Source organism: Acanthochromis polyacanthus, chromosome 19 (assembly GCF_021347895.1).
Source record: "Acanthochromis polyacanthus isolate Apoly-LR-REF ecotype Palm Island chromosome 19, KAUST_Apoly_ChrSc, whole genome shotgun sequence".
Lineage (NCBI taxonomy): Eukaryota > Metazoa > Chordata > Actinopteri > Pomacentridae > Acanthochromis > Acanthochromis polyacanthus.
This window is the reverse complement of record NC_067131.1, coordinates 2,165,946-2,177,562: the sequence shown is the minus strand read 5'-3', so window position 1 is coordinate 2,177,562 and position 11,617 is coordinate 2,165,946. Positions and strand designations below refer to the sequence as shown.

Below are 11,617 nucleotides of genomic sequence, written 5' to 3'. Positions count from 1 at the left end.
CTCCTGATTGTTTAATCTCATCACGGCGGATTGGTGACATCAGGTCCAATCCTCGCCCAAACGCCCGGCAGCGGGGAGGGGATGAGCTGGGATGAAGAGCAGTGGGACGGCACAGATCAGTCAGTGTGAAGAAACGACCGGACCGAGAGGAAGGGAAGCAGTCGATGAGCTCTTAGGAGCCGATACATTTCTCTGATCGTTGGGTGATCCCGCCATTCAGCAGGTATTTGTCTTTGCTGGATTTACAGTTAATTTGTGTTTTGGAAACTGAAGATTAGAGGAAAAGAGTGAATATTTAAATACCCTAACCATACAACAACTTCTAGTGTGTTTGTTGTGACTTTAACATGTTTTAAATGAGGATCTTGATCTCTTCTTACAGCCAGGATGGCTCGGGATATGTCAGATAAGGAAATCCTGAAAATGGAGCTGGATCAACTGAAGAAGGAAGTTAACACACCTCGGACAGCAGTAAGTGAATTATTTTGCTTCTTTCAACAGAATTATAGTCAATTTGGCTGCCTTTGTGTTAAACAATTGGATAACAATGAGGGAAAACACATGCTGAATGAATCTGTGGCATCCTAATTAAAATATTTCCATCTTTAAGGCTATTAAAAGATTTTTTTTTACATGTGTTTTCGTCTTTTCTCTGTACAGGTGAGTGCAAACTGCACAGATACTATTGCTTTCGTTGAGGGACTGCTACCAAATGATCCGCTGATCAAGGGAGTCTCAGATGACAAGAACCCCTACAAGGGAGACAAGGGAGGCTGTATAGTAACATAGCACACCGACACACCGTTTTTAGGAGAGCTGGAGACGTCGCTTGTGATTTTCCCGTAGAAGTCCTGTCTATAAAATGTGCAGTAGAAAAGAAAATGTAAGATCTGTAAAGCTACCAGGAGAGAGACGACATGTACCTGTTGATGTGGAAATGTTTATTTGTCAATTTGTAATTAAATGCAAATAGCTGTACAAAGCTTCAACCAGACCTGCCTGCTCTGATTATTCATCTACGTTAGCATATCTCACTTTTATCCGACTTGTTTTATCATATTGGTTCATATTAAATATCAACGACTCGGTTGGCGTCCGGCGTCTCCACCTGGAAAACAGCAAAAACCAGCATGACCTCATCCTGTGTAACTCTACAAAGCAGGGCAAAGTGGCAGGAGTTGTGTGGCTCCTGCTTAGTGTAATTTCTAATAGGATTTCTTTGTCGGTCACATGAGCCCGTTGACCCAGAGCTGCTTCCTGTATCAGAGTCTTTAAGCTTAACTTCATCCCGGCTTCCATTTCGAGCTCTCCATCCAATTAGTGTCGTTTTCAATCCAAGCGTCAACAGAAAAACATTTCATTTGGTCAACAACTGCAACTACTGCTACGAATCAGGCTTTTAAATCTGTAAGAATATTAGGGAAGGGTGTTGTAGCAGTGGAGCAGCATATACAGGGTGACCCAAAAGTTAACTGCAGTGTCTATTTCAGTTGGGGGTGCATGGATTCACTCTTATTTTACCCATTTTTGTTATACCATAACAAAATAACTTAAAAGCATAGTATTTGCTGAGTGCAATAACTCGGAAGAAAAAGAATAGAAGCATAAGGTCCAGGTATGCTGGAGCAGAACTTCAAAATGCAGGCCATCAGGGTCAGATTTCAAAACTCTTGATGGTAAAGTATCTGACAGTTTTAATTTTTTAAACATCCAAAAGTACTATGAGGCAACATTTACTGTCCAGTTTGAGGAACCTTCACAAGCATGAATGAAGATACATTCCAGAAGATACCAGTGTAACCAGTTGGTGGAAATGTTCACGTCTTTGTATAAGAAACAAACATGAACATGTCGAAATATGTTTGTTTTACACTAATCTGATACTCTTCTGAATATATCTGTGGTACTGATTTATTGAAATAACATTATATTATTTGGATTATAGACTTTTCATTTGTTTCCAAAGTTTTGGGTCACCCTGTAGTCTTAAAACTGCACACTTCCTTAACAATTATTGACGACAGCAGACATTTTTTTTGACATTTTTTTGACTATTAGTCAACAGATTTTTTATCTGTGTATGTCAGCACCTGCATTTTTCTTCCCATGACGAGTCCAAATGTCTACAAGGAGTAAGGGTTAAATATGTCCATGTCTGTCACAATGAGCATTCTGAGCTGTCAGACGTTAGTAACACCCTGACTTTGAACATGTGGATTTCCATTAAAATGTTTACCATAAACTCAGTTTCATATTTTCGTCTGTCTAAGCTTCAAATTCTTTCGGAGTCGACAGAACAGCTTGTTTCTTTGTAGTGGTTCACGTTATCTGAGGCTGCAGGTTAAATCTACGGATCAAAGTCAACCGCATTAGTATAAAGCCTGAGAGCAAAGTTCATGTATGGAGTCCGGAGAAAACGATCATTATATGACACTGGAGTTATGTTTAGTATCCTCTTTCAGGATATATGCATTGAGGATACAGGAGGACTACTTTCAGTGTTATTAGAATGTATTTTTTACAGTGAAATATCTGTTTCTTTAACCTTTGAAGAAGCTTCTGACTTAATTTTTCCCCAAGGACACCGACTCTCCACTTATCAGACCTGAAATGCTGAAACTGAGTAATTTCACGCAGCTGCACTGTTGTAAAGACATAAAACTCAACGCTATACGTATAAAGTCTAAGATGACTTGTCTGTATGGTGTTATCTTAATTGCCTTATCAGATAAGAACTATCATGAATCTCTGGAATCTATCTAGGTTTCCTATGAATTCGTTAAAATACACTGCCTTCCATAATTATTGGCACTCTGGGTTAAGATGTGTTAAAACCTTAAAATAAATTACATTTTTATTGCAGAAGAAAACTCTCACACTGAAACCTGTAGAAAAAGGAGAAGATTAGGTGCTGTTTTGTTGGTAAGAGGAGGTTGTACAAAGTATTAAATGGAATTAAATGTAAGCATTAAATTAAATCAGTGCTAATAATTGTGACACACATGATTTGATGTAAAAGAATTATTTCCTAATGTGTGATTTTTTCCCCACTGAATACATGCACTTGAATTAAAGGTTGAATTTTCCTCCTTTTTTCATTATTATTTAGAAAAAAAACTGAATTTATTAGAAGCTAAAGAACACATCTTAACCAGGGGTGCCAATAATTATGGTGGGTGCTGTAAATCAATACACTGCATGCAATAAAATACGTTCTTACTTGTAAACAGTAATCTTAAGTATTAGAACTGATAGCTGAACAGACAATGCACCTTTTGATATATTTTTTTAAAATAACTGACGTTCCAATATTCTGCAGATTTCTCACACAGTTTACATTTGAAGAACGGTGCATCGATCAGTGATTTAAGAAGAATTTCTCCAAAGACAAGTGAAATGTTTTAAAAAACAAAACAGTAGAATGATAAGAAAAAAGACTTGTATTTTGCCCTTGATGTGTTTGTCTGGGCATATAAGGGCGCAGTGATTACGAAAGAAGGAAAACTGGGTCTTCTACACTTTATCTTTACTGCCTGTCCTGACATGAGCAGGGCTTATTGTCAGACTCCTTCCCTCAGACCTTTGTCACTCAGCACAATAAAAGGAGGCCGATGAGGGGATCAGTGTTCAGAACAAACCACCACCGCTACTGCAGACCGACTCTGAATCCACAAGCAGAGGCTTTTCTTCAAGATGTGGCTCCTGATCTTCTTGGCCTGGGTGGTTGTTTGGGCCGGTGGTACCTACTGGTACCTGTTTGGTAAAAAGAGCCCGTTTTCCCTGGAGTCGGTGAGACCGCCTGGACCTCGAGAGTTTGACCAGAAGAAGCGCGACAAAGTCATCAAGCAAGGTGAAGTTACTGCAGACTGAAGGTTAAATTGGTGATGCGATGCTTTGATGAATAATCATTTAAACCCTTTGGGCTCTGCAGATACATAATTTAACATTGAATAATTATGGTATCATATGAAAATGTTCTGGCATAAATTGAAACAACACTAACCCATTGTTCCAGCAAAAATACACACCTAAAAATGTAAGTATTGATCTATAGGTAGAGTTTTGAGTTTTCTATGTTGATTTTATTGTAGACATAGTGGAAATGAAATTGTACAAATAAAAAAGCATATATATATATTCATTATGGCCCAATTAAAAATATATCTTCAGTAATTTTTTTTCCATGTCATCAAACTTCAGTACACTAGGTACAGAAAACTGGAATGGCATAAAAAATGTACAGTGAAAATAAAATAGTAAAAAACAAAACAAAACATAGTGGCATTACAATATTTTCAATATCCATCCATCCATTCTCTATCCACCGCTTTATCCTCACTAGGGTCATGGGGGTGCTGGAGTCTATCCCAGCTGACTCGGGCGAAGGCAGGGGACACCCTGGACAGGTCACCAGTCTGTCACAGGGCTACATATACAGACAATCACACTCACGTTTACACCTACGGACAATTTAGAGTAACCAATTAACCTCAGCATATTTTTGGACTGTGGGAGGAAGCCGGAGTACCCGGAGAAAACCCACGCATGCACAGGGAGAACATGCAAACTCCATGCAGAAAGATCCCAGGCTGGGATTTGAACCGGGGATCTTCTTGCTGCAAGGCAAAAGTGCTAACCACTACCCCACTGTGCAGCCCTATTTCAATATGGCAAACTTAGTTTTAGTAACATTTCATTTATTTTTCATTTCATCATCAATAAGTACAGAAAACCGTGATAAGCTTACAATCACTACAGTCACAAACAACAAACTTAATTTTTAAAAAAGAACAAAAATTGACCATTTTCACTCCAAAACTGTGTATTTCTCACTGCAGGAAAAACACTGTTGTTTTTTTCTAATAATGCTAAAGGCTATTCCATTCAAATTACGTTATTTACGGACTGCTTTCATCATATGATTAAAAACGGTCAATGCAAAAAGTAAAAACATGTAATATGAGAAACAAATATGCTAATTTCATTCATTCTATTCTGCAAACATTACTGAAGGGATCTGACATTCGTTAATATCCTGGTAGATTGCTGCTTGTCTTCCTTTTTTTATACTTTATGTTCCACTAATGTTCCACTAACTGGCTGCTGGCTGCTGCTCTTATACTGTTTTACGTTAGGTATCCTAAATTAAAACTGAACTGAGCTAAGTATAAAAGCTTGTTTGTACTGAAAGGCTCTCTGACAAGTTAACTGCATCATATAAACCAATGAGTTTTACATTTTGCCTTATCTAAAACCTTTAAAGGTTACACTCAGTTTTGGTCCTCTATTGCACTGAACAGTTAATTAATTAAAATCAAAACTGCTACATAAAACAATACAATTAGCAAAGCCTGCACTTCTGGATATTTGCTCTTTAAACTGTAATGTCAACAGTTTTATAAATTCATGTCGTCCTCCTTGTGTCACAGTCAGATTTTTGATGATGTTTAACAACGCTCCATAACGTTTAAAATTTATTACAGAGTGAATATTGAACTGAAGTAGTACCTGTCAGAAGAATCCCGATCAAATATTACCCACAGATCATTCAGTCGTAGTTCTCTGTGACACTAAAATGTTTTAATTAATGTCCAACTAATTCACTTCTGACACAGTTATCTAAATGATCTGTTTACGGGGCCATAACTCAGACTAAAGATGACACCTGAACAGAAGTACAATAACTGTTATTCATGTGTGTTTTATCTAAATTAGATCAGGATGTTGTTAGCAGCTAATCTGCTGTTTACTGCCAAAAGATACTGGAATTAGTTCATCATATCTGACAGTAAACATGTGCAACCTTCAGACTGTTAAGTAACACATTTATGTAACATAATTCTGTCTCGGTTGCAGCACTCGGTTATGATAACATTTATGATGCACCTTAATGATAACTGGGTGAACTAGTTGAGCTGTACGTTTTACAATCACGACTTCTGTACGTTTCTGTAGGTTTCAGCGTTGATAAAGTGCCCCAGAACCTGGATGTGATTGTGATCGGCAGCGGCATCGGTGGGCTGACGGCTGGAGCCACGCTGGCCAAAGCAGGCAAGAAAGTTCTGGTTCTGGAGCAACACGACCAGGCTGGAGGCTGCTGCCACACGTACATCGAGAAAGGCTTCGAGTTCGATGTTGGTAAGAAGAGCTCTGTCTGAGGAGACTGATGCATTTCATTTCTCTTTTTAACCCTCATATCCTGCAGGTCAAAACTGACCCATTTGAAAGTTGAAAATGTGGGGAAAAAAAACATATTTTCACAGTGAAACTTCTGATGTCCACATTTTCAACATTTTTGGAAATCTTTGAACTTTTTTGGTGGAAAAAAAAGAAATGTTAAAAATATTTCTTTAAGAACGTTCACATAAAATCAACCAAAACCCAGTGAAATACACTGGATTTCATTCATCATTATTTCTCCCACGCCTTTTTCACACTGACAGAACATCACAAAAAGAGTGGTGAAAAAAGATAAATCAAAAGAAACAAATCTTTTCTGCTGACGTTTGATTTAATTGTGCACCCCCTGACACCTTAAAATTTGAACACAACTGACAGAATTCATTTATTCATTTGTTGGATTTGAAATGCCAGATAATAGGATTGGAAAACATGTGGGATGACTTCAAATTATTTGAAGCAGAATGTAGCCCCTACATCATTGCCTGCAACCTGTGCCACAGCTCTACAGCCATGTAGGCGTCTTTGTGTTACCATGGCGATGACGTCTTCCGTTTTTCCGGTGAGACGACAGGGTGTCCCATTCCTGACGATCGTATTTATACCCTCCCCCTTCAATTAAAGTGCCCTGCACAGCTGCGACAGTGTGACTTCTTTTGGAGTGACACTCGGTAGTGGAGGGGGAGTGTGTAGGGGGCGGTTTGGGATTCAGCCCAGGTGAGCTTTTGTAGTCACCTAAAGCTCTACCAGGTGCCACACATTAGTCTAACCACCCTCCCTTTCTGCCAGCTGCAGGAGCTGATCACCTGCATGAGCAGAAAGGGAGGAGTCACAACAGTATCAAAAGTTCAACAAGATAATCTGTCTGAAGCCAGTATCTTCCAGACATAGGAAAACTGCAGATGAAGGCACGTCCACTCAACGGTGATGGTTGTTGGCGCCTGTATAGCTCATCAGGTTAAGCAGGGGACCCATGTACAGGGGCTGGTCTCCAACGCAGCGGCACGGGTTCGATTCCTGCCCGCGGTGCTTTGCTGCATGTCTTCTCCCCATTTACTGTGACTATCACAATAAAAAGGCAAAAAAAAAAAAAAGTTGTGATATTTGTGTTAATCTATGTTTGTAAGAGTATGATAAAGTCCTATGAAATACTGTTTTCTATCAAAAACAAGCAGCAATACACAAGAGTATTCATAATTCATGTTGTGGAGAGTATTTACTCCTTTTGAAAATGGTTCATATTCACTATCTACGTAAAATAATCAGTTGCCAGGTTCACGTTCTCTTCTCATTCATCTCCAGGGCTTCACTACATTGGTCAGGTCCATGAGAACAGTCTGCTACGAATCGCCTTTGACCAGATCTCTGAGGGCCAGCTGGAGTTTCAGGAGCTCCATCAACATTTCGACACCGTCCAGATCGGCCTGGGCGACGAAAAACGAGAGTACACCATCTTCTCTGGCAAAACTGAGATGAAAGCCCACCTGCTGAAGCAATTCCCCGACGACACAGTAGCCATCGAGACGTTCTTCAAAATTATGAAGGTATGTACTGCTGTTTCACTCATATTTATTCTATCTGAAACTAAATATTCAAAGGAATTTCAAACTGTCCTCTTCTTTCCAACAGATTTCAGCTAAGAAGACTCACTATCTGGCGACTCTGAAGCTGATCCCACAGTGGGTGTCGTTGTTCCTTCTAAAATCAGGCATCGCAGACCTCGTCTCCCCAGTTTTCAGCCTCTCTGGCACAAATGCAACAGATCTGGCGAACACGCTGACCAGCAACAAGGACCTCCAGGTCATCTTTTCTTATCTTTTCTATGGTGAGTCTTCAGAAAGGTGAAAATATGCACTCCAACATACTGGATGTGAAATGGAACCAAAAGTATGAGATTAAACACTGGATGTAAACAACATCGAAACTGTCTTTTAGTTTTAGATATGACAGATGTACGAATTGCAGCCAAAATGCATTTCTTTATGGTTTGAAAACATTAAGGACAGTAGGCACGTAGTACGTTCCCTAGTAAAGCTCCACCAGTGATAAATCTTAAAGAGGATAAACATTGATGGCCCTCTAGATGTCCTTGAACAAGTCTTCTCTAATATCACCATCAACAATATAAAATTCAGTTATCTATTGTTCTATTTCCTACATAGTCATAGAACTGGAGTTATGCCCAGTAACACCACAACAGAAAACAATTATGGGGTCATTTTTATAAACGTTTGTGCTTCCCCCAAGTTCCTGCAGCGAAAAGTCGGCATACAAACTTTAAAAAACAAATGAAACTAGTATCATTAAACCTTTATTCTGTCTACATTTAGGTGTGCCTCCAAAGGAGTCCAGTATTCTGATCAATGCCCTCCTGGTTCATCACTACAAACGAGGAGCCTACTACCCTAAAGGTGGAGCCAGTGAGATCGCTTTCCACATCATCCGCACCATTCAGAAATATGGAGGGAACTGCCTGGTCAGAGCTCCCGTCTCCCAGATCCTGGTTAATGACAAGGGAGCAGCTTATGGTAAAAACTGGATCCAGCTGATTTTTTACCTGCTAAAATAGAGATTGCATCAAACATAAAACATACTCAAGACTTCATTTCTGCGTTGCCATATGTGACAGGTGTGAAGGTGAGGAAAGGTCAAGACGAAGTGGAGGTTCATGCTCCTGTGGTTGTATCAAACTGTGGCATCTTCACCACCTTCCAGAAGCTTCTTCCTCCTGAGATTCAGGCCAAACATGGTAAGAAACCAGAAAACTGATTCAGAGGTAAAGTTCTCATAATGATACAAGGGAAAGTCTTTCAAGATGATTATTTCCCTAATTACAGACGTTCAGGAAAGACTGAACATGATGAAACATGGCAGAGGATCCTTCTTGGTCTTCTCTGGTTTCGATGGAACTGCAGAGGACTTGGGTCTGGTGTCCACTAACTTCTGGCTCTTCAAGAACAACGACATGGACCAGTCGTAAGTATGCAGAAAACACAGAAGTAGCATTTAGCAACCACAAAGGGGTGCTGTTGTATAAGAAGAAGCCGTACATGGGAAACCTTTAAGGGAAAACTTGAAGCTTGAATTTCCCACGGGATTAATTAAATATCTATCTGTCTGTCTGTCTGTCTGTCTATCTATCTATCTATCTATCTATGCAGAAGGTTTACACATTTTTTAAATCTACTTTTCTCTTCAAAAACAACAGACTTTAAAGACTTATTTAACAGTTTACACAAACACACATCCTTTACATGATATTGCTTTGTCAAAGTTAGCCAAGTTAGAATTTCTTTCTTGTCCACTAGATGGAGTAAAGGACCAGTCAGGTTTCAGCTCCAGGACTTTTAACATGTGGCCACACTGCTGATAAAGCTCAGACTCAGGGAGGATAATGTAAATTTGACATTTTCATGTGCTTTTCAGGATGGACAGTTTCTTTGTGCTGAGCAAAGAGGACGCGCCTGATAACATCCCCATGATGTTCATCACAATCCCATCCTCCAAGGACCCTGAGGCCAAAATCAGACATCCTGGTACATAAAACCACTTGTTTTCTCTACTGTAGCCAAAAATAGAAGTTACAGGAAATAAAGGGTTGGCACAAATAAAGATTAAAGTGTTGTTGCTAAATCAAGCATGTCATGTTTTAAACATGTACTCCTACAGACACAAAACACTCCAGAAAATATCATCGTGACATCTTGTGTATTTCATGTTAACAGGAAAGTCTTGCATGACCATACTGACCATGGTTAAGTATGAATGGTTTGAAGAGTGGAAGGATACGACTGTGCGAAAGAGGGGTGATGAATACCACAACTACAAAATGAGATTTGCCAAGAACCTCTTTGACTGGGCCTGCACCATATTCCCGAAAGTCAAAGACAAGGTAGGATCTGTCAACATATATCCTTGCTTAGATTGTTGGATAAATGTTTGCTGTTTGATATCAGTTAGAAACTGCTGTGTAACATCTATTCCACTTGTTTTTCAGCTGGTTTTCCAGGATGTGGCGACCCCACTGACCAACATGCACTACCTGGGTGCTCAGCGTGGAGCCATGTACTCTGCTGAGCACAACCTGGAGCGTTTCCACGCCGAGTCAGTGGCCAGGAACAGGTGCAACACCCCCATCAAAAACCTCTACATCTCAGGTATGGACATTTGCAAGACGATGTTGTTAAAGCATTGTGTTTTGTGTATGTGTGGAGTTGTCGCAGGCATAGATGTGTCTCTGCAGCCTCTCAGATTAATGGTGGTGAGACTGTGTGAGACTCGTGTTTTAGACCTAAATAGTTCTATGAAGTTGTATCATGTTTGAGGCTATAATCTGTAAGGCGGTAGACAGGACCTTGAATCCAGACTTCAAGTAGTTGTGTCTCAGCTGCTGGGTTGCATGTGTGTGCGTTCCAGGCCAGGATGTGTTCAGCTGTGGGATAGCAGGAGCTCTACATGGAGGACTCCTCTGCGCCTCGACGGTGTTGGATCACATCGTCTACATCGACTTGCTCCTCCTCAAGAAGAAGCTGAAGAGGAGGAAAGCCAAAGAGCTGGCCGAGCTGGCAAAGAAGAAGCTGCAGTGAGAGCACTCTTACGCCTCCTGCAGGACAATAGCGACACTGCACAAACCCAGTGCAAAAGGGCCCTTGATTGTTGTGGCAATCTTAAAGGAACACAAAACCACTGCATCCTTACTCCACCCTGTATGACTCTAATATTATAAAGTCTACACATGCTAATGCACACACTGCATTTTCTCACAGTTACAATAAACAGATGTGATGCTCTGCTGGTGCTAATTACAGAAACTGCTGGTTCACTCGTCTACCGTCAGTATTTTTGCATCATATTTTGTCGCATCATTTCGGTTTGTCTTTGTGAATTACCTCACATGTAAATATGCTAAAGAGTTAGCACAGAGCAAAGGATATTTATGGATGATTTTGGTTTTGGTCGTTGTATTGACTAACATTTAATTTGATTTTGTAAAATTTGTGAAATCACAGTATTGTGGTATTGGAACTGATCTTGTTTGCAGATGTGGGAATGTCTTAGAGAGGCTGCTGATGCTGGGTCACTTTACAGGTCGGTCTTACAAATTTCAGTTTAATTCAGCTGAATAAAGCTTTATTTAAGGAAATTAGTCTATAGGCTAAAACCAGACATGAAAATGGACATAAACACAGTTAACACAGATTGTTCCAAACGCTTGTAAACGGTGGAAATGCAACAACTAAAGTAAAGACACATAAAAATAAAAAACACGAAGTGCTTCAATGCTCATGTTGCACAAAATCCTGACTGGAATTAGCTCTACCAAGACGATCCATATTCACTACTGTCTGTACAGTCTGCTGTGACTACTATTTTGGGGGAAATAAAATGTGTGTGTAAACGATACTTTTCCGTTTTTGTACCTAGTTTGAATGTGCTC

At 39.9% G+C, this 11,617-nt stretch overlaps 2 protein-coding genes across 2 annotated transcripts; both read left to right on the top strand.

Annotated features, from left to right (window-relative positions):
* Positions 1-102: 102 nt before the first annotated feature.
* Positions 103-994, top strand: gngt2b (guanine nucleotide binding protein (G protein), gamma transducing activity polypeptide 2b). The gene is made up of 3 exons (XM_022191357.2): positions 103-223; positions 383-471; positions 661-994. The coding sequence occupies exons 2-3, from the start codon at positions 388-390 to the stop codon at positions 787-789; spliced, it is 213 nt and encodes a 70-aa protein (XP_022047049.1). The 5' UTR covers positions 103-223; positions 383-387; the 3' UTR covers positions 790-994.
* Positions 995-3,693: 2,699 nt separating this feature from the next.
* Positions 3,694-10,769, top strand: si:ch1073-13h15.3 (inactive all-trans-retinol 13,14-reductase). The gene is made up of 11 exons (XM_022191369.2): positions 3,694-3,850; positions 5,956-6,138; positions 7,483-7,724; positions 7,810-8,005; positions 8,511-8,708; positions 8,810-8,929; positions 9,018-9,156; positions 9,607-9,716; positions 9,906-10,072; positions 10,178-10,337; positions 10,597-10,769. Exons 1-11 carry the CDS (start codon positions 3,694-3,696, stop codon positions 10,764-10,766), a joined length of 1,842 nt encoding a protein of 613 aa, XP_022047061.1. The 3' UTR covers positions 10,767-10,769.
* The last annotated feature ends 848 nt before the right edge of the window (positions 10,770-11,617 follow it).